This window comes from Plectrocnemia conspersa, unplaced genomic scaffold (assembly GCF_051122295.1).
Source record: "Plectrocnemia conspersa isolate PC_06_02 unplaced genomic scaffold, ASM5112229v1 ptg000002l, whole genome shotgun sequence".
Taxonomy (NCBI): Eukaryota; Metazoa; Arthropoda; class Insecta; order Trichoptera; family Polycentropodidae; genus Plectrocnemia; species Plectrocnemia conspersa.
Window position 1 is genome coordinate 12,129,438 of NW_028277166.1, and position 24,419 is coordinate 12,153,856.

General features: G+C 29.5%; 1 protein-coding gene and 1 long non-coding RNA gene across 3 annotated transcripts; both read left to right on the top strand.

Annotated features, from left to right (window-relative positions):
* Positions 1-24,017, top strand: LOC148237671 (phospholipid-transporting ATPase ABCA3-like). 2 transcript variants are annotated; one of them, XM_088181728.1, is made up of 28 exons: positions 1-89; positions 12,200-12,499; positions 12,568-12,953; positions 13,251-13,448; positions 13,525-13,766; positions 13,835-13,945; positions 14,011-14,155; positions 15,507-15,899; positions 15,965-16,056; positions 16,122-16,251; positions 16,314-16,543; positions 16,610-16,775; positions 17,087-17,338; positions 17,401-17,542; positions 17,785-17,873; positions 17,949-18,538; positions 18,614-18,718; positions 18,796-18,967; positions 19,493-19,618; positions 19,687-19,810; positions 20,176-20,294; positions 20,836-20,960; positions 21,022-21,208; positions 21,278-21,439; positions 21,521-21,775; positions 21,838-22,017; positions 22,835-23,027; positions 23,100-24,017. In XM_088181728.1, the coding sequence occupies exons 2-28, from the start codon at positions 12,291-12,293 to the stop codon at positions 23,284-23,286; spliced, it is 5,310 nt and encodes a 1,769-aa protein (XP_088037854.1). In that variant the 5' UTR covers positions 1-89; positions 12,200-12,290; the 3' UTR covers positions 23,287-24,017. The 2 variants fall into 2 exon arrangements, with proteins under 2 accessions (XP_088037854.1, XP_088037855.1); XM_088181729.1 differs by lacking the exons at positions 1-89; positions 12,200-12,499 and having other exon boundaries at positions 12,650-12,757; positions 12,837-12,953.
* On the top strand, positions 2,714-10,218 carry LOC148237672 (uncharacterized). The gene is made up of 2 exons (XR_015812674.1): positions 2,714-4,052; positions 5,530-10,218. It is a non-coding gene; the product is annotated as an uncharacterized LOC148237672 (long non-coding RNA).
* Positions 24,018-24,419: the final 402 nt, after the last annotated feature.

A 24,419-nucleotide genomic window follows, 5' to 3' on the forward strand; every position in this document is an offset into this window, starting at 1 on the left:
TATAAACATAAAACATCGCATTTACGTCAGTAATGTCATGTGCTTGTTCTGTGCCGGTAGTGTGTTGTGCCAAGTGAATATTTTTTACGGTAAATTTACGCTATAGTAATAATATTGCATTTGTTAGATTGAAGGTCATCATCTGTGTGGCTTATCTCATATTAATATTTTTCATCATTTAAAATCAATTAAAAATACGATTTTTAATAGATTTTTTGAAACATTTATTTAGGTACTATATAATAGTATACAAAATTTGACATCTCTGTTTGATCGATTAATATGTACTTTTTTATAAAAGTATTTACATAACGATTCATTTTTTTTATAATTATATGATTTGCAAGTGAATGCTGTTTTTTATAATATATTAAATTTTTTTATATATAAATGAACTCATATTAGTCATAATTTTGCACTGTGTCACAATGATAATCATATTCAACAATGAGTAATATTATATTTTTACACCTGTAACTGGAACTCCTTAATTATTTTGCTAAAGAATTAGATGTAGTGATTTAATATTACACACACAACCTAATTCATAGGATTTGTGCTAATGTAATAATATTATATAATTAAAACAAAATACTAATTATATGTTGAACTCTTTTTCGTTATTTATATTAAATTAACTGTTTGACCAAAAAATCAATTGTAATTTTTAAAGCATAATTACAGTGGTTCTTTCTTTCACATATTTATATTTTATATATTTAATATGTTATATATTATTTTATCTAATCTAGCATATTTGTCATAGACAACTTTCAAATTCTTAGATTTAGCATTATCTGTTTTATAATTTGTATATCGATTTTTTCGCACTCCATATAGTAGTTTTAATAAAATACGTCATCACCAGTAAACATTTACTCACTATTAAATAAATCGATACGGTTCAAGGTTTACCGGCGTCTGACAAAGGAATTAAAAATGATACCATTGTATATCGATTTTTGATAGCGACATAAAATCCATCACAATTCAATGTCTAAAATTGCGCGATCTTATAAAATATGTCACGCTACATTTACAGCTTCCTGATGGATAACAATTGCATACGATTTCTCAATAGTAAGAAAGATGAAGATCGTGATTTTCTCATAATGAAATGATTCTCATTAGATCATATCTTAACGTATAGAAAAAAAGCGATTAAATAAATATAATTATTATTGAATGACCTCAAAATAATATCATGTCAACTGACTTGGATAAACGCAGTTTTGAGATATTTATACAAAAATTACATTTACTTGTAAATTTGCTTATGCATAAAAAAATACTGTTTTCTGTTCAATGGTAAATAAAAGCATTACAACAATTACTTAAATTGTTAAGATATTATATATTTCATTATAAAATAGCTAATGGTACTTAATGTTTAGTAAAATAAAATTTATGAAAATATTTTCTTCTCAGGTAGTATTCTATAATAAAATAGATATATTTTTTTAAGAATCCACCTAAAACACATACACATGCAGAGCCAAATATCAAGACTTGTTTATGCCAAGAATATTTAGTTTGTAGTTTAACACATTCTTGACATAAATTTGGCTCTTATATAAACGTACAGTTAACATGTTTTTCACTTGCTGGTTTCGATATTCTTGCCGATTTCGAGCAATCTTTTAAAAGAGCACATAAATCTTAACCTAGTGGATATTATAATTCTTACTTCAGACAAAAATATCATTTAACACGTTCTTGCCTATTGGTTTAGGCTTATGTGCTTAACCGGAAAATAAAAAAAAAGTGTTAAATCACTATACGACACAATAGTAATTTATTAACCGCTGACTGGATTATTGATAAAAGATCTTATCTAAGATTCTTATTTTTAAATCTTGATTGCAGGTTTTTTTGGTAAAAAATAATTGAATTACATATTTAAGATAACGTGATAGCCAATGTCTAATGTTTATTTTTTTTATCGGAATGATTTGTAATAAATTTAAAAAATGTTGATAAAATTTTCTTTGCACGACCTATATTGTAATAAGGGTTTATGTTTTTATAACATATCTCAAAATAACTGGCTTTAAACTATTGCTTATATTATACAAAATAGGTACAGTGTTAAGTATCTATAATATAATATTTCACTACATCTGTATTACATATTCAATCAATACATGTAGGATATTTGCAGACTTACATCAAAATTTTGCAAATTTACATCAAAAATCCTTGTGTGAACATTCTAAAAAAATTACACTGCGCGGCTATACATGTGTTTTTATTTTCTTTATATATTTTTAAAATTATCTCAAAATGCTATCAACTCAAAGAAAATGTTAGCAGATTTAATTAATCTTCAACATTTTTTTAGGAAAGTATTTCTACGCTTATATTTACGGAAAAATGCGGATTAATGAAAAATAATAATTTATGTTTAATTTTTTAAGTAGTAACACATTATTGGAGATTTTTAATAACTAATATATACGACCTAACTCAAATTTAATTAATCATTACGATATTCATCCGTGAGATTAGGAAAATCTTAATCTGTGATGATCGATCAGAATTATAAATATATAATAACCACTAATTCCGATCTACCAGACACGATAGAAATTTAAAAACACTAAGATTCAAATGGGACTCGAAATATCGAACCCAGGTGTTTTAGGTCAATATGAGACACTTGTATCACTTGTCTATCGTGCTGGTGAATTTAATTACAATTTATGATTGAACTGATAATAGTATTTTTTATTTAATATTGCCAATTTTGTATTCCCTTCACTTACTAATAAAGGCAATAACTATATAATCATTTTAACTATATGTTAAATTAAGTTGATTGATTAACAACTCTAGACGGTGCCTTGAGTTTAGCTCAATAATGCCTCTCCCTAAATTATAAAAAAATAAACTAATTCTCCAAATAGTTTTTTTTTTAAATTAAAATAAAAAAATATATAATGTATTGAATGTAAAAATATCATCGTTAATAACTTTTTCATCACGATATTTAACCCTGAGGTTAAGGAAATCAAGGAAAGCCTAATCTAAGATGATCTATCGAAATTATAATTGGAATAATCACTAATTTCTATCTCCCAGAAACGTTAGAAATTGAAAAACATTGTGGTGCATGTTGGATTTGAACACAGGTCGTTCAGATGTTAATCATCGACTTACACCACTGATTTATTATGCTGGCCAAATTATTTTCAACTGATATTTTTCATAAAAAAATGGTAGAGAATTTTTTCTTTTGATTCACATTGCATTGACCGTGCAGCGCAAAATTTGTAATCTTTTGTTAATGCGCAAATGCAATGGCTTAATTAGACGCGCAGCGTGTAAAATGTAAATATTTTACCCATGAAAAGGTATTTAAACAAAAAATAACTTAAACGCCTTTTCAATTGCTGCTTCATATGATATCTATACATTTTTACTTATATCTGGCTATTTCAAAGCGTCTAATGCAGTCAAATTTGCACGCTGCACGGCCAATTAAACCACCTTTTTTTTACGCTTTGTGGGTAATTGTACCTAGACGTTTTCTTCAAAATGCCAGTAAAGTACGTATTTAAGATTAGTGTGATAAGGTATATCATTAACCTCTATTATTACTATTGTACATATATATGTATATATTTTTTTATTTATTTTGAAAGGCCATTTTAGTTCATCTGCACCATTTATATTTTTGTACCATATGGACCTTGACAAATCCAGTAATGGAAAATTATAAATTAATCTACCAGTGCTTAGTGGGGAATTAGTTTAGGATGGCAGGAATGGAAAATCGGTTATACAAAATAAAAAAAATCCGTTCAGCAAAGGCCGCAAAAATAGATAGACCTCTGTGTAAAAATATGTTATTTTAATATTCATTGTAAACGATTTTTGCCGTCTACATTTTAATCTAGGATTTTTTTTAATGAAGTGAGGAATTTTTTTATTTTAATTTACATTTTAAAGCGTCTTTTTACTACTTTATTTACATTTTTTTTAATGAAGTTTTTTATTTTTTATGATGGCGGATCAAGCTGGCTAATGAATTTTTTTAATACAATTTTAATGTTTGGACAAAACATATTAAAACCAAATTTAAAAACAATTCACTTTTCTCATAAGTAAAAAACAATAAAATCGTGCTGTAGCCGTCGTAGTGTGAACGATCGGTTGGTTTCTAACCGTTCTAAGCTCAAGATCCTGACACTGGCAGGTTTACTAAAGTGTTTAAAATAGTGTATGATGCTATTGTCCGCTATGATTCATTACAATAAAATACCTTCTTCGATTTACAAAGAAACTTGCGAAACAAACTTGTATCGATTTGTATGTAATGACTATAATCATATACATTTGTACTATATTATATATTTTTTGTATATTATTACTCATATATTATTTTTTTAAATAGGCCTAATATATATATTTGGGGAAGGGGTGAATGTAAATTTTAAATTTCTGCTACTGAAAGGACTAAAAAGGACATGATTATAAATTTTCAGTATTTAAATTGCTATCGTGTGGAGAGTGTTATAAACAGGGCCGCCGAGAGCGGCCCAGGGCCCTGGGAAAACAATGATTTCGGGCCTCACGACAAAAATGGCATTTTATAATTTTTTTTACATCGCAATATAATTTATTGAATAATTAAGAATAGGTACGAGTTAACCCTTTCTATGCTACAAATAAATATAAAAATTAGCCACCGTTGCGACATATTTTATGCGAAATATTTTAATTATTAAAAATACCTTCTCATAATATTTACCTGATAAATAGTCGCGTTTTCTTTGCTGCTCAGTGTTGCCATATAGTGAATTTCTAGTCTAGGTCAAAAGCAATAAAATCGTTCCATCGCGGTGAAAACGTTCGATTATCAAACGTTTATAGACTTTTTCTAACAATATTACGAGTGAGATAAAGTACATCTAAATAGAATTTTGACCAATAGCAGAGTGCAAAAAACAATTATCCCTTCTCAGAAGTCAAAAATCCACGTCAAAGGCAATAAAATCGTGCCGTCGCTGTCGCGATTTTATTGCTTTTGACGTGAATTTTTGCCTTCTGAGAAGTAATAATTGTTTCTGTGCTCTCATATTGGCAAAAATTCGGTTTGAATATACTTTAATCAGCCCTTTCATATTAGAAGTCCGTAGTAATATCGGTAAGGATAGCTATCATATTTTTAAAACAGTGTACTATCGAAATGCAGACAAACTATGGAGCAATATGTAAGATGCGATGTCTGTCTGTACTTATTCTTCCGCATATTTTCCCTGAGAGTTGAGTTAGCTTAGTTTGTATTTTGGACCTGACCTAATAAAAGTTCTAAAACTATAATTACGTTAGGTTTGGGTTTGAACAGCAAATGGACGTTATTATATTTTCGCTAGTAGAAATGTATGTAAACTAATGAAAATGTATTTGGACTTTACTAATGAAAAATACACATTCACTGTAACATTTATACATTGGATGGAAATAAATTATGATAAGTATGTAAATTCATAGTATATTAAAGTTAAAATCATATAATTGTACTAGCACCTGCCAATAATTTATATTTTCACTGGTAAAAATATATATCTACTAGTGAAAATGTATTCCGATATTATTTTACTAAAATGACATATTTAAAAAAAAAATCTGGATTGATTCGACTGTTTTTTTATAGATTTTCTTTTAGGAATAACCACATGAAACTTAATGTATTATTTATTTATTTTGCTGCATTAAATACAATTGAGGGCAATGTTCCGCTCCTTTTATTTATTGTATAAATAAAAAGGCTGAAGAAACTTATACTTGAAATTCATCAGTACATATAATACATCTCAAACAACTGTAGTTTAGTTCAGATTCATTATTTGAGATCTGTTTTTACTTTTTTTGCTATGATTCTTTCCAGTCGCGCCCCTCGAGGAGAACGAGCCCCGGGAATTTGTCCCCTCTCTCCCTTTCGGCAGGCCTGGTTATAAATTTTCGATATGGCCCATATATTTTACGTTTATTATTTATACTCATTCTGTATAATAGAAGTTAAAAAAATTGAGATAGTAACCAAAGTAGCAATCAGATCTTGTATACTTTTATGACATATAAAATAATAATTTTTTTTTTGCATTTTTACAAATAGAAATGCAAAAAAGTTGAGATTTGTACTGTAAATAATTATTGTTTGGAGAAAATATTCAGAATATTCTCGTTCTCCAATAATATTCTCTCGAGTGTATTTTCGCTTCACATAAGCAATTATTTGTTAAAACACTGAAATGAAAGTGCAACTGCATGCATCATCATTCGTGACGATCGGCGTAATTTTAATGACAATTTCGATTTTTGCAATGTACCAAACGAAATGAAATCGTGTCTCGGTCCATTAACTTTTTTTATGAATTAAAAAGTCGTTAAAAACGCAAGTGAAATTATGTATGATCTGTGACGCGACGCACTGTTTGCTCGTATGGTAAAAACGAGGCCAGCTCATTATGGATTTAGAGAACTGAAATAACACGAATTTTCGGAACTTTGTCGTTGTAAAATAATTGCCTAGCCACTTACGTACGGTACACGCAATATAAATGTACAAAAACATGGATTTATCTGAAATTTACTAAAAAACGATATTAAAAATCCTGAATTTCTTTTTACATCATTTTTTTTAAACTTCGTTTATCCATCTCTCCTGAGAAAACCTGTATTTCACCACCATAATAGATTTTTTTGGATTTTGAGAATTTTAATTTGTTATTTTTTAGTTTCATTTTGTTATTTTTTAGTGCCCAAAAAGGTGGAAATGTGCCTCATAGCCTCGCAAAATGCGCCAAAGGGAACCATAATACAATTCCAAAAGCTGCGAATTCCGACGAATCGACAATTACGGTTCTTCGGCTACACTAACACTCAGCAATATTCTCCAATGCTCCCTGTCTTTTTAATTTTTATCAATGCGTTGCGAGTTGTTCCCTCAGTATGATGATACAATTGATTACAATCTTCCTGTAAATTTCAATACAAAGTTCGTACAGAATTGTTATTTCTTTAGAACAATTGAACAATTTTAACGCATTGAGTGATGGTTAAGCGATCCATTTCGTTAATATGTTGTTGTAAACTAACATTTGACACTTTGAACATGTATGATTATTGACAGCTGTCTATTTACAGTACTGCCAACATAGAAAATTCGAATTGTATCACCCTGCATGTTCATATTCTTCAATTAGGTAAAAGCAACGTTATACTAAATAGCATTTAACTAATGTCTTTAAAAAAACATGCGTTACAAATAACAATTATTGGTTATTACTTATGCATATCACATTTTTTGAGATCAATAGAATATGAATATTTAATTTTCGTATCAAATTGGTTTTTGAATTATATATTCGATATCAATTTATGTATTATTAGTTCGTGGTTAATAATTTCACATTCAATGTTTCTCAGACTTTTCAATAATTTAATTTTCGATTACTATATTAATTTTAACACGATAGACCAGTGGTATAAAGTCAGCAACTAATACTTGAAAGACATGGGCTCAAATCTTATACGAACTTTATTGTCATGTGTAAAGGTAAATTGTTAGGAATCAATGTGATTTTGTGAGTAATTAAATATGCCAGTCACGATCTTTGCCTCAATTACACTAGCATGATAGACCAGTGGTATAGTTGGCGACTAATACCTGAAATATCTGAGTTCGAATCCCATATAAACCCTAGTGTTTTCCAATTTCTATCATATCTGAGAGATCGGAATTGGTAGTTATTATATAATTAAAATTTCGATCGAACATTATAGATTAGATTTTTCTAAATTTTACTAATCTCACGGATGAACAATTAAAATAAAACCGAGTTAGGTCATGCATGGTGATATACTATAATTAATAGTTTATAATTATTATTAAAATATATGTTACTGGTTAACATAATTTGAATTCAGTCTGATGTCTCATTGCTTACTTAGTTGTTGCTGATCATGTTTACCCCATTGTAATACATTGGGCTGATGGCTGTCATGTAACAACGGAAGACTTACAATAAATAAATCAATTAGTTTACTGCTAAATTTTGCTTTAAAATCTCGTGGATTATTGAGAACTTGATATTTTCATAAATTCTAATTTACTTGTTAATATAGATTTAATCTCACATTTTTTATTATATATTATTTTGCTTTTTGAGTGAGTTTGAAATAGTAGTATGTAAATAATTTCAATTGATATACTTTTTAAATAAAGTATCTTAGTATTTTAATCTGCTTTTTTATTTGCGGTTAATATATAATACATATCGGTGTTTTCTATCGAGATTGCACACAATAGAAATATACTTAAGTTTTTTGCAAATTCAACGTGATGAGTGTTATAACAATAGGCACAAAACACTTTTTTAGCGATACATAATAGTATGACTACTCAATTATATTCTCTTTGATAACGTCCGGTGTTTATGTTCCATATACATATGTACATACACATATAATATATATTTACAAGCTTTCAATATTGTTATCAATAATATATCAATATAACCAATGCATAGATAAAAAACTATTTTGTCTCTAAATAATTTATTTTTATTCCTAATAATTTCATCAATGTATTTAAAGCAATATAAAATTATTATTATTTTCAGAAAACAATCATTACATATTGTTTATGATTATTATAAAATTCTGATATTTTTTAGATTCAGTCATAACAAAGCTGATGATGATGATGAGCTGAATGTATCCGGGCATAGTGTTTAATTGTGCATTAAGCCTAATCGAAATTGCTTGTCTGCAGCGATTTTATCAACATTAAAATTATTTAGGCTGGTTGAAAATGACGTAAATCAGTTGTGCAATTGCGAGATAATGCTTGTATTTATATAAGAAATGCTTTCCTTTATCACATAAATGCTCGGAACACTTGAAAAAAATAGAAAATATACAATTTTCCCGCTGCGCTGCAAAGAAATATTGTACTTATTTTAATAATAGTAAAGAATTGTTGTTATTAAATCAAAAATACATTTAACATAATGCTTATTAATAATAATTTCGTTTTCAATGAATTCTACATATCACCTTTATAATTCTCTATTATACGAGGGTGAGTCAAATGAAACCCTTAATTAAACAAAAAATCTTAAAAAATACTTTTTTTTATATGTAGTCTTCATTGCGCTTAATACGAATTTTCCTGAGCTTAGAAACTCTAGAACACATCTTTTGCCTAAGTTCAAAGCCATTATACTGCATTACCTGCTGCACCTTTCAGCGGACCTGAACCCCTTTCCTCCAAATAAATGGCGTGTGTGACAGATGTTCTTGGATATGTGCAACCGTTGAATGGGGCTATTCATATATCGACGTCGTTTATTAGTAATAGTGAGCCTAGGTTTTATCTCTAGCTTCCACAATAATTCTTAGGACAAAATTATATTTTGCTTTAGCTTAAAATAAAAGAGTTGATCATTTAAATAGAGTTGTAGAAATGCAGAATATCATGGACGATGTATTGTGCTGATCCATGTCTCCAGAACTAAGGTTATTTCATTTACTGTTTCTCGGTAATTATCCTTCATAATTTACGACTCAGTGTGTCTGACCTGGGTCTCAGACCTTGGACTTCCAGCCATTGTCAAGTAGTTGTTCAAGACTAACGAGTTTCAGTACATTAGCAACTATGAGTCTGTTCGGATTGAGGATATGCTCCACCTCCTACCTAAGATGTCGCGAGTGCGAAAACTATCGATGCTCCCTATCATTAATAATTAATTTATAAAGGCGAATATTTAGGGAAGTTCAGCTTTTTCCAGGGGGGGTCAAAATTCCACATTGCTGAAGAGATAAGACACATATTATTAACTTTCATTCGTCAAAGATTTCCCCCTATTTATTTCTAATTTATGTGTGCAAAATGATATATTTAAAAAAATGTATCAAAACAATTCCTGATAGTGGTTTTGCAGTCTACTGATGTTAGTCAAAGAAACTATATTGAAACCCTCTACAATAAAACGAATGACAGGACGCTGCTCTAATTTGTTGCTTTTTGCAATTGTGGCGACCATTTTAAGCTATTGCTGTGCTTAACATTTTAAATGCCAGCGACTAATTAGTGCGTCGCGTGTTATTTCTCTTCACGCGTCAGTATCTCTTTCTGAGAATAAATATAAATTCTTGGTTTACTGATAAATAATGCTAGTATAATAACCTTTACAAATTAAAAAGAAATGTAAATATTATATAATAAATTAATATGTTTAAAAAAAATAATAAACAAGTGACTCACTTGTCGATTATTTATATTTGAAGTGCATTCTTAGGATGTAACGATAACTTAATTATTTAATCGCTAGAAAAATCGCATAAGAGTGGTAAAGCAGTAGATACTGCTCTTTTACTGGATAATGCTTTTGGCGTGAGTACTATTAACCCTTAAATGCATTATTTTTTCCAAATTCAAAAATAAAAATATTTTATACTAAAATTAGGCTGAAAATGATGGCAAAAGTAATTAAAAAAATATTTAGGCTTATTTGTGGCTTATTTATAAAAAAATGCTTGTTTTAAATATGCAACATCATGAAGAACGCTAACAAAATATATTAAATTTAAAAACATACAAAAAATATCTACCAATGGAAATTCTTAAAGCAATTTTCTTCTAATTAAAACATACGACCACACCACATTTTTCACACATTATGAAATTCCATTGCATTTCGGCATTTTGCATCTGTTCCTTTTGGTCAATATGATTTGTTTATGCAACTATTACAAAAAATAGAAATCAAAAATAAATAAACAATGGTAGAATAACCTTTTTGGGAGTATATAAATTAATTTTATTTCATTTTATATCCACTAGCACCAATGAAAACAAATTTTAAAATTCCCAAAAATGTGACACATCTGCACCCAACGATTTTTTTCAAAAATGTCATTATCACGCGTACAGAGACATCTATCGGAATAATTAGAAAACATAGTGGCTCGGCGCTTGCTACACATATGTATATGCAATAGTTTCTTTATTGAACGTAGACTGAGTTATAAGCGCTTAAATAAATTGTTGCAGATTTGCAACACCATGCATTTAAGGATTAAGGAACTTACGATGCAATGGTGATTCCAATAAAATGTGCTGTGTACGAAAGCCTTGAAGATGAAGAAGTCGTGGGAACTCTTGATAATGACTAACCGAACTTTTTAATTAAATTAGACTCGCGTACAACAAATTAAGAGTTTGCTTGATATTAAACCAACATTTTGGGCCACTTAAAACGGCAAATCAAAGATGCTTGGCAAATGGGTACCGCGCGAACAGAATGGAAGGCTGTCAACACAATGATCGGACAAAATTAAAAGCATTTAAAAAATTTAAATATGTTTGGTGGTTTATGCTCGATATAATCGGCAATTAAAATAAATTAAGTAAATGCTAAATTTATTGTGAAGACAAAATTCACCAGCACTGATCAATCTTTAAGGTTAAATTCTCAAAAACTGGTCAATAATGCCTATTTAATGTCCTGTCCATTAATGTTTATTTCGATTATTAATGCTAATTATTAGATAATAAAAATGTATTTCACTTTGAAGGTCGTAAACCGAATTGAATGCTACATTTTAAAAACTGGTCCAATAATGTTTATTTCGATTATTAATGTTAATTATTAGCTAATAAAAATGTATTTCAATTTAAAGGTCATAAACTGAATGGTACATTTTAAAACTGGTCTACTGGTTGAAAAAATCTGGGAAAATATAATAAATTATTATCTTTTTATCTTAATCTAAGTTTTCTGAGGGTGTATCTTAATGGGTTTGACTTTGCTTTATTTTATTACTTGAGTACATGTGTACTTAGAAACATAGGAAATCAGGTAGTAAAAGAAGAATCATATCGATGATAATTGATAAAACTTATCTTATGATATGACATAATAAAATAAAATAAAGCGTACTTATACATCATTGTATATGAATGTAAAATATTTAATTGACGTAATAAATTTTATTGTAAATTTGCCATTGTAATATGAGATGCGCTACCTGATTAAATGACGATAGATTACGCCAATTCAATATTAGATCAATTTAGTAATTATTAATAGGGCATAGCAAAAATTATTTGACTATCTATTTATTTATGTTAATTCATCATGATAGATAACATTGTGTGATTCATTATTTATTTTTACTTTTTCAGGGCAGTTAATAATGCTTAGTTAAAAATAAAAATTATATATTATTATATATATTTATTTGACGACGACGCAATCTTAGAATATTACTTCAAAATGACGGACAGATGGAACAAGTTCACGCTATTGATCTGGAAGAATTGGACGCTTCAAAAACGACACAAACTAAGAACAGCCATAGAGATTCTTTCACCGGTGATATTCGTTTCATTGCTTGTGCTTGTCAGGAGTTTGGTTGAACCAAAATTCATGGCGGTGAAAGAATATAAAGAATTTTCAGCCAGAACGTTCATCATAGACGGAAAGTAAGAACTATTAAATTTATTATATACATACATATATATGTAGCGTGTTCAAAAAAAATATTTTACAGATCAATACTTGCTTCGAATTGTACTAAATTACCAAAATATAAATTTTCCTACTCGCCGCTAATACAAATCAATGGCTCAGATCCAATCCATGACATTATTGAAGGGTCCCTTCGTTACATGTTCAGGACTGAATTGAAAAATTCATTCAGAAGGGAGGTAAACTTGACAAATGTAGTCGAAACCATCAAGGTGTGCTATCAAAACATTCAAAACATTATCAGTAATACTGATTGTATACCGTCAGCCAATATGTTGGATTGTTTGATAGATCATATGATCGAAATAAAAGGATATAATAATTCGAATGACATGGAAAGGCAATTAATAGATCCGGCTCAGAATGACACCAGCATGTGTGGTATACAATTTGACGACTCTTTGAAAGGTGAGTTTTAATATCAACACAATTATTAAAACATTTAGATTTATTACATATAATAGCGTTGTATCTATTAAAAAAATCAATATAAAATAATCTATCCTATCATGTAAGTATACCACATATACACACAGCTTAAGATACACTGGATCTGATACAATCCATTTTGATACTCGTATACGCATCTTATACATACTATATACGCATTTTGATAAATATAGATATTAAATATTTTGCCCAGTGTTGAGAGTGACATCACTGAACCCAATATAACATGATATAAAAAATCTTTTTATTTTATAGATTTCTTTGCCGGCGAAGGAATTTGGCCTAATCACACAAATTTGACGCTGAGATTTCCGGCTCAGTTGCGCAATGTTATGATAATGAATCCGTTCTTCAACTGGAGGACTAATTTCTTATATCCAGTATTTCAAGTCCCCGGACCTAGAACTACCATGCAAAAAAGTCCCAGATTCGAAAATTACGGTGGATGGCCAAGTAATGTTTTAAATTTTATAAAATAATGCAAAATGGATCTATGACCAGTTTCACAATTTAACCATAATCTTTTCAGGTTACGTCCACGAAGGATTTATGCCGGTGGCGCATTCCATATTTCATGAAATCACCAAACTTAAAACCAATGAAACAGGACCTAACCTATCTATACGGAGATTTCCCCATCCACCTTATTTAAAAGATGATCTTATACCGGTGCTGCAAAGTTTTATATCGCTTATTATAATGCTCACTTTTAACTATACGTGTATAAACACGGTTAAATCTATCGCCGTAGAAAAAGAGAAGCAGCTTAAAGTTTGTATTTATTTAACGATTTATGTACTAATAATAATACAGGTGATGATATTTTATTATGTTTGTAGGAAGTGATGAAAATCATGGGACTTTCTAATTGGTTGCACTGGACAGCCTGGTTCGTGAAGTCATTCGTATATCTGTTCTTTTCTACTATCTTGATAGTCCTTCTTCTGAAGGTGATAGTTATATTATAAATGTATTATTTTTGTTAAACATAAATTAATATTACTGTTTTTTATAGGTTCAATGGTATCAAACCGACGATGGAGTTTCTGGTTATTCAGTCTTCACCTACACTCCGTGGCATCTGCTGTTGTTTTTCATAGTCATGTATATCATTACAATGATTTTCTTCTGCTTTATGATTAGCACTTTTTTTTCAAAAGGTATAATTTAAAATTTAATTTTAATAATATTGGTTTTCAGCTTAGCTTCACTCACAGAATCGTAGATAGATAAACACAAATGTCAATAATTAAAACTTATGCATATTATGATATTTTTTTAATTTAATACATACTGTAATATGTATAAAAATATAACGAAACATAAATACAATATTTAATGGTTATCAATATACAATGATTTTTTTTAATTTTAGTATTTCATTGTACATTATTGGTTATCAAATATTCATATGAATTCACATTTTTCTTGACTTGACTTACTTTGGTAAAACTCAAATCGAGATTACAACCAGTGGCCGATTAATGGCTGATAATGTACATATCTAAATTCTAGCCTCCAAATAGTTATTTTTCTGGGTGTAATATGACTTTTCTTAGAATAAGTCGCTAAAAATTATAGTGTATAAATGTGTAAATGTTAAATACACTTATCCCTCGATTTATGCGGTTTAAAAAAAATATTTTGTAAATACTAACTAAAAAATTTTTTTTTTTAAATCACATATTTGTTTCCACCCACACTCGTAACACGGTGATATACAAATATATTTTTTTTTTAATTTAACATATTCTTTATTTGTAAAAATGTGTTATACCCAAAAACATGTAAATTTTTAATTTACATGATTTTTGCGTGTAATACATTTTTATACTAAGTTATTACTTTAATCTACAACATTTTCAGTTTCTTAAAATTATTATTTTAGTATAGATTATTAAGTTAATATTTATAGAAGAAACGTTGACAAAGATCTCTTTGCGAATCTGGCGATGTACAAATGCATTGCTTAATTATTGGCTTACTCCAACTTCTTGCACTTGACTTACATCTGCAACCTCTTCCACTGCCCATGCAGTGTGTCCTGAGTTGCTTTTTGAAATGCATGAACGTCGCTGAAGGTTTTGCTCGTTTACTATATAATTTAAAGAAAGGTTAAAAAGTATACAAATACTATTCGATCGCTTTATTAACAAATTTTGTTATATATCTACCGCGTAAATCGAGAGATAAGTGTATGTATGATCTTATAAAACTAGCCGACTCTAAAACCATTAATAAAATATTTATTATTTCACTCATGACTTATTCCATAATTATTCTACACATATTATTTTCTTTATATAGGAAAGATACCATAGAAAATAAACATGTCTCTGAGATCCATATTATCTTTTATCTATACGAGTAATGTAAAATTAGAAAATATTGTACACTATAGAAAAAGGATCATACCTTTCCCCCATTATCTTAAAATTGTTTATTTCATAATCAATAAGTTAATTTTATTGATCATTCACAATATCTAATATAAAATTATTAATTTTTCAGCAAATACGGCTGCAACAATGGCAGGTTTATTGTGGTTCGTTTCTTACTTCCCTTACTCGTTCCTCTCAACGGATAAAATTTTACCGTTACTCTCCACCCGGTTGTTGTCGTGTCTCTCCATCAACACAGCGATGGGATTCGGTTTCGAGATTATACTGATGAACGAAGCGACGTCCGAAGGCATGCAATGGAATAAACTGTTCACACCGTTGACCGTCGACGACCGGTTTGTAATGGGACACGTTTTACTGATGTTCGTTTTTGACTCATTCCTGTATTTGATGATCGCATTATACGTCGAGCAAGTTTTTCCTGGCTCGTACGGCGTGCCACAACCATGGTACTTTCTGATTACCAAAGATTACTGGAGAAGCATATGTAAAAATATCGGAGGTATGTGATAAATTTTAGGCATATAAAAAAAATGTGTATTGAATTTGTTCCATTTGCATTATTAGATGTTGAAGATGTGCCGACCAATTATGAAGCGTCTATGAACAACATGATTGAGCCAGATCCTAAAGGGTTGAATGTCGGAATTAATATTGTGGTAAGTAATGGTATTATATTTTTACTTGTATTACATATACGATTGATAATCATATTTTTTTATAGAATCTAACGAAAATTTATGATAAAAAAATGGCAGTAGAAAAGTTGAATTTGAAGATATTCGAGGATCAGATAACTGTGCTTTTGGGTCACAATGGCGCCGGAAAAACTACCACCATGTCGATGCTGACAGGTTGTTAAAAAAAATGATTATTATATTAGAACACTTTTAAATTTAAGCAAATGTGATTTAAGGAATGTTTCCACCGACGTCTGGCACAGCTGTCGTAGCTGGATACGACATAAGAAGAGACATTGAAGGTGTGCGTGATTCTCTGGGACTCTGCCCTCAACATAACGTTTTATTCTCAGATCTCACTGTGGCTGAACATATATACTTTTACGCCCGACTCAAGGGAATATCCGGAGATGCCTTAACTATACAAGTCAATAAATATGTTAACCTGTTAGGTCTTGATTCTAAGGTACTATTGTAATGTAATATATTTACGTTAAATATTTTAATTGCAATTATAAAATTGGATTTTTAGCGAGATGTCGTTTCAAGTTCTTTATCCGGCGGAATGCAGAGACGTTTGAGTGTAGGCACAGCACTGTGCGGTGGATCTCGAGTTGTACTATTGGACGAACCTTCATCTGGCATGGATCCATCAGCTCGCAGGGAACTTTGGGATCTCTTGCATTTAGAAAAGAAAGGTATGCATAGAATTAGTATAAATTTGAAAGAGAGCAAACTCGTATAGATATATTCCAGAGATGGTCATTTTATATCCGTCTTTTTGGAGGGAATTTGTATAATAAACTTATGTGTTATATTTTCTGATTAATTCTATCTCTGTGCTATATTTATTCGTGCTTTTCATTTTCTATTCAATAAGCCAATAAAATAGAAAAATCTTAAACACATCTCAATTTTTCAATAAATATATTTTATCATTCCATTTGTACAAAGTACGCTTCTTATTATTCCTACTATACCATTTATAATATTTGCCAATTACTTTAAGGACGCACCATGATATTGACGACTCACTTCATGGACGAAGCAGAAATTTTGGGAGAAAGAGTGGCGATTTTGTCCGGTGGAAAGCTGCGCTGTGTCGGATCACCGTTTTATTTGAAGAAAAAGTTTGGAATCGGTTATCGTTTGACTGTAACTCGTCAGCCGTTGTCGCCAAGTCGCAGCATTGCACTTTCAGCGCCGATTACAAACCTTCTCACTGCATATATTCCGTCTGTGAAGCTGTATACAGATATAGGTACATTAAAAAAATTCTATTTCTGACTAGAATAAATTAAAAATACCTAATATTGTAAATAGGTTCAGAGATTTCATACATACTACCTGAAGAGAAAAGCCTAGAATTCGAACCAATGTTGAGAGATTTAGAAGATAAGCAGGAAGAATTGAACTTATCCGGATTTGGCATAACTGCTTCGACTCTAGAAGAAGTGTTCATGAGGTATTAATTATAAAAAATCGTTTAATTATTAATACTATGATTATTTTCACTGAAAAATCAACAGACGGTATATATTTTTGTATATTTATAGTATGATAATTAATATGAAATCAAAGTATTTTTACATAAATATACATGTATAGATATCTATGAACAAAAAAAAAAATATTTCTCTTGCTTCTAACTTCAGAACGTTCTACATGGATCTGGGTGTTTTTTTATATTAATATCTTGCCTTTCAGAGTCGGTGCTGATACTTTAAAGTATAACGATGAAGACCTTGTGAGCAACAAAAGTGAAACTAACAATTTAGTTATAGAAAATGATACCTGTAAATATTTAGATTATTTTTTTTGTATGTATATCTACATATTTAAATATTTCATGTAAATTCTTTGTTTTTCAGCTACCTTATCAAACGATGTGATAAAATATGAAGAATTTGACCTTCTGATAAATCAATGGAAAGCGATGTTTATCAAGAAGTTTTTGGTGTCTTTGCGCTCTTGGGTCTTGCATCTTCTTCAGTTAATATTGCCCGTCTTCTTCTTATCGATGGCCATCATCATCTCGCGAATGTGGTCCAATCCCATCGAACTGCCCGCTCGGGTTTTAGATCTGTCGGAAACATATCGAGACAGCGTCACGTTGATGAGCACCACTCAAGACGTGAAATACTCGAATATAACCCAAGAATACCGAAAATATTTCAAAGATACACACATTCACGAAATGAAACTCGTCGACATCAATTCTGATAATATGACTGCTTACTATTTGCAACAGGCCGCTGAAGACATGCCGACGATGAGAGTCAAGAACGTAGCTGGTGTGTCGTTCAAAAGCAACAAAGTAACAGCTTGGTTTTCTAACTTCCCATATCATGACCTTCCTGTGTCGGTGATGTTGGCTCAAAACGCCATTCTAAAGTCATATTCGCCCGAGTCGAGTTTCACACTGGTCAACCATCCCTTGCCTTTTACCATAACTTCACAGGTATGTTTGATTCTAATATATTTAATAAAATATACTATATTCACTTTTTAATTTATTGCAATGTTTTGGTAATAGTTTGAGATGTTGATGTACGGTAACGGCGGAGCTTTCCAAATTTCTTTCAACATCGGATTAGGCATGGCATTCGTATCGTCATTTTACTTATTGTTTTACATAAAGGTATATTTTATGTTGATTATTGCAAACTATTATCTATTAATCACATATAAAAATTACTTCAACCTTTCAAATTTCAGGAGAATGTGAGCAAATCTAAGTTATTACAATTGGCCTCTGGAGTTTCACCTATAACAATGTGGAGTGTCGCTTTCATCTGGGATATGTTATGGTTTATGATCATTTCAATATTCGTGTGCATTACTTTGATAGCATTTCAACAGGATGGATTATCAACAGCCAGTGAAATAGGTATTTTTACTTATTTATTTATTTATATTGGCCGGCATGTATTACTAATTTGTTTCTCAAGAAAAATCAAATACCAGAACCTTAGGTTTTTAATATATGGATTACTCTTAACGAAATAATGAATAATTACCGAATTTTCTTTTTAAAATTGGTGTTTTTTTATGTGCAAATATTCTCTGTATGTATATACCGGTATTTACATGTTGATTTAGTTTGAAATAGTGTGAAACTGGCAACAATAGTTATGCTTTGAATTTTTTTGCAATTCAACGAGAGTTCTTGCTACCTGTTTAATTACGATATCTGGGGCTGACCATTTTTTATTGGGTTTTATGTGTACATACTTTTGATTTGTTTATTCCTCTCGTTGAGAGCCGAAAATACACTGATTCTTAGTAAATTCAATAAACACAAATCGATTAGTTTTTTGTAAAAATATTTTTGACGTGATTATGAGTGGTCCCGACAGAACCACTGACTCACCATTTTGATGCATAGATACTATTCTATACATTCTTTTTTCAGGTCGAATCTTCCTCGTTCTCATGGTCTTCGGTTGGGGAATGCTACCATTCCAATATATAGTTTCCACTCGATTTACAACACCTTCGACAGGATTTTCCAGGATGTGCTTTTTTAACTTTTTTACTGGTATTTTATTATTCAATAGACTAATCTCTTATTTATGATGAATGAAATAATACAACTCACTTTTGTAGGTTTGGCAACATTCCTTATTGTCGAAGTTATGTATGCACCGGGACTGGACTTAGAAAACATCGCTGATGTACTCCACAGAATATTTATGATTTTCCCGCATTACTCTTTATCTGGAGCTGTGAAGTAATCACAAATGATGACACTAGAATCAATATTAGTCATGTCCATCTTTAGCAGTGGTTTTACTAATGCAGAAATGTAGAGATATTATCTTGAATTTTTTATAATTTGCTTTTATCCATATAAGTTGATTACAGTAAAGTTAGTTTCATTCTCTGTTTTATACTACAAAGGTTAACATCAAAAACAGACACATCTAAAACAAAATTTAAATGATCATAGAATATTGTTTTATATTTCAGTAAATTTAACATTGTTCTTCTCCCTTTTACTTAAAATATGTGACATGTCTAATATTGTTTCTAAAAAGGTCAAATTTTAATATATTTTTTTCATTATATAATTTTAATCCAAAATTGTACTTTTAGGAACCTCAATCAAGCGTCAGTAACATTACAAACATGCCTCAAATTTTGCGAGATAATGATGCCTAACCAGTATTGCACCCAGAAAACTGTTTGCGATTTAAAAATTACAAGTTGTTGCAGTAAGTTGTTATTCAAGTACTGTTTTAAAAAGTTTTCTAACATTCATTTTAGATTTTTATTTATTTGTTTATAAACGCCGAGAGCATTACTGTCTAAGTGGCGTATTATAGTGGCAGTAGCTGTAACTAAATAAATTTATTTACTAACTTTCATACCTAGTTATATAATATTTTTAGACATTTTCATCTGCCATAGGTATTTTGGATCTAAATTTCTCAGCAGCATAATAGATCTACCAGCCTTAAGAATTAGTTTATGTTAAAATAATCAACAAGATAACTAGTAGCTTCTTCGCCCAGTAACTTGTCAATTTAATAAAATGGAGGTGCTGCAACAGGCATCATCCCTCTTATTGAAATATTTTGCTTATTGTCTTTTACAATGATTGAAACAAGTGTTTCTCGTTTTATAGCCGTTTGTTTTATAGATATTTAGTATTGTATAACTAATTATTATTTTATAAGTTCGGGAACGTTTTGAACAACCATATTACATGCTAATTACTAATATATTAATTACTAATTAATATTATCTGTATAGTATCGGACAGTCCATATTTTGAATGGAACAAGGCCGGAATAGGAAAACATTTGTTCTATATGACGTTAACCGGATTCATATTGTACGTGGCTTTGATCTTTAAAGAATACAAAATACATAATATAGTAAGTTTTTTATATTTATTAAATATCAACAAATTTTATTGCCTTTATATCAATATTGCAGATAATAAAAAAACAATTTGATATAACACCTCCGCCTATCGATCCTTTGAGCGAAGATGACGATGTTGCCGCTGAAAGGGCACGTATAAACAATTTACTTCCCGAAGAGTATTATAAATATAATTTGCTCTGCAACAACATGACAAAGTATTATGATAAATTTCTGGCAGTGAATCAATTGTCAATTGGTGAATATGGCGTTGTGGTTTATAAATATAATTTAATGTCATTACTGTTTATATTGTTTTAATTTATAGGCGTCAAAGATTCTGAATGTTTCGGGTTGTTGGGTATCAACGGAGCCGGTAAAACAACCACGTTTAAAATGTTGACTGGAGATCTTCAAATATCTTCTGGCGAAGCGTGGGTGAAAGGATTTTCTGTCAATTGGCAGATGGATCAAGTATATCAAAATATAGGTAAAAAGCATTGTACATGTTGAAAAATATTATTTACAGTTAAAATTATATTTGATGAATAAATAAAAAAAATATTTTTAGGTTACTGTCCCCAATTTGACGCTCTACTCGACGAGATGACTGGTAGAGAAACACTGCAAATGTATTCGTTGATCAGAGGTATCCCGAAATGGCGGCAAGAGTGTTTCATAGCCGACATCAGTAAAAAACTCGGTTTCACCAAGCACTTGGATAAAAAAGTTGGAAAATATAGCGGCGGTAATAAACGTAAACTAAGCACGTCTATAGCACTTTTAGGCGAACCTCAAGTGGTGTATTTGGATGAACCGACAACAGGTATTATTTTTCAAATATTTTTATCGTATGTTTTACTTATATTTTCATTTTATTTGAACAAGGAATGGACCCAGCTGCTAAACGACTCGTTTGGAATGCAATTGCTGGATGCCAATGTGTCATATTAACATCTCACAGCATGGAAGAATGCGAGGCTCTATGTTCCAAATTAGCAATTATGGTTAACGGACAGCCAAAGTGTCTGGGTTCGCCTCAGCATCTAAAAAATAAATTTTCTCAAGGTATTTTCACAAATATAAAAAGTAAAGATAATTTAATAAATAAAGGCTTCTCTTATATCATATATAGAGTTATTAGTCATTATTTACCTAAATATACTGTCAAAATTTCAAAAGCTTCATTCCAGGATGTAAAAAGTTTTATCAAAGAAATACTTACAGTATTGCTTCACAAATATATATTACAAATTTAGATCAGGCGTCGCATAACTCAACAAATCTATCTTAACCCTTTATGTGCAGAATTAAATTTCATAAAAAGTAAGGAAATTTGTCTATTATCAAGTAAAAAAAAAAGTTAAAGATATAATTGTGATTTTTTTATATTATATGTTTATAGTCAATCTCTGCTGCATCTTTATTCACCTTCAGAATTGAATTTAAAAAAGTAAAAAGTGATAAAATGAGGGGAAAAGGAAAAATATATATAAATGTTTTTGACAGTCATTTAATAAAAAATAATTAATAAAGAATATAGAAATTATAAAAAAAAATCCAGATAAAACCAGGAAAATAATGCAACAATATTCCTGGTTTTATCTGGAAAAATTCAAATAAAAAAATAAAAATATAATATTAGAAATTTTTTTTCGTATGTACATGTATTATGATTTTTATAGTGTGGGATAAATCCGCATCTCGCATTTGAGAGTCCTGCATAGTGATTCGGATTTATCCGCATCTCGCATGTAAAGGGTTAACTTAAGGTGTTTTTATTATTTTACGTATTGAACGCTCGGTAACGGGCGTTCCCACTGCGACGTCTGGTCTCATATCTATTAATGTTTATCTTTTAAACAATATTCATTACCTTTTTTAGGGTACACGTTGATCATCAAATTGCGTAGATCGATACCGGTTCAAAATGGGATCGATGCGACTTATCCCGATATATTAATCAACCCTTCTAACAACACATCGGAAAGAGCAAATGACTCTGGAGTCAATTCTAATTTTGATTTTTCAAGGCTTGATGACTTTTTGAAGAGCAAATTCTCAGATGCCAAAATTATGTAAGTTATTGTTAGATTTGCAAATAAATCTTCCTATTATGGTATTTTAAAATTATTATAAAAATATTACAGTGAGACTTATCAAGGATTGATTACGTATCATCTACCATACGCCGGAGTCAGATGGTCGGCTATATTCGGCGTGATGGAAATGGCGAAAGAAGAGCTCAACATTGAAGATTATTCAATAGGACAGACAAGTCTTGAACAAATATTCCTTCAATTTACAAAAGATCAGAAAGCCACAAAAGATGACTAATTAGAATATATCAGTATTTACTTACTAGAACAATTTTTTTTATACAAATCTATTTATTTTTATAATTTATTTGGTAGTTTAAAATATTGAAACTAATGTGTACCTAGGCCTTGATAGGTTAATAGTATTTATTTATTATATAAAATGTCAACAAATTATGATTTTTAAAGAATATTAATATAGATAAATGTATTCTATAATTATTATTTTAATGTGATATTAAATGTACGTTATTGTTTGTATATTTAATCATTATCAATGATAATAATATACTAAGCACAACCATTTCACTGTTACCATTTATTATTATTATTATTATTAATTTATTTGTATAAAATTGTTTTTATTTTTATTTAAAAACACAAAATTATTACATAAATTTAAATAGTTATATTTTTTTGAAAAAAGATACCTCATTTTTTCATAGTGCCTTATTATTACGCGATCCCAAAGTATGTAATCAAGTTAATATGAATAATATTTATACTTAGATTAGATACAATGTGATGAGAGCTGGTTTCTCTATTAGTATATCAAATACTTTAATATTGCTGGATATAAATTTAGTTTAATGCAATTAAATTCACTTATATGTATGTAGTGTTACATAACATCAGGAGCTTACTTGTATATTAATTAATATTGTAAAAGTCGGTGATAATATCCGTATGTATGTATAATTTAAATTTTTTGACTTACGTATTAAAAAATAAATTACGTTTAAAAATCAATTACGTATTTTATTAAGGAACATTTGAGTTTTCTCTATATATGTATACACAAATATTAAATTAATATCAAAAAAATATTTACATAATGTACAAATCATTTTTGACAACATAAAATATTTATCGAAAATTACAGTACCATCACAACATTAATATAAAATTTAATAATGAAAATAAATAACAGCAACGTAATATAATTTTGGTTGTCCACGTTGTACTGAAAATTATGAGCGTCTTTGGTTATTATACTATTTTTAAAATGAGATTTTAACCAGATAAAAATCCAGCTTTTTACTATAAAATATTTAAATTATATTTATAAATATTGCTTTTATTTAATTAGTTTTTATTAATTCAATATTAATCTTTAATTTATCTTTCGAAAAATTAAAGAATTTGTCTTTA

Bases quoted from the DNA above. Each gene is read 5' to 3' on its own strand.
- LOC148237671 (XM_088181728.1), top strand. From the start codon at position 12,291: ATGACGGACAGATGGAACAAGTTCACGCTATTGATCTGGAAGAATTGG. The intron at 19,811-20,175 runs GTAATCACAAAT...TTGTACTTTTAG, and splicing joins TCTTTATCTGGAGCTGTGAA to GAACCTCAATCAAGCGTCAG. The intron at 21,209-21,277 runs GTGAATATGGCG...TTTAATTTATAG, and splicing joins AGTGAATCAATTGTCAATTG to GCGTCAAAGATTCTGAATGT.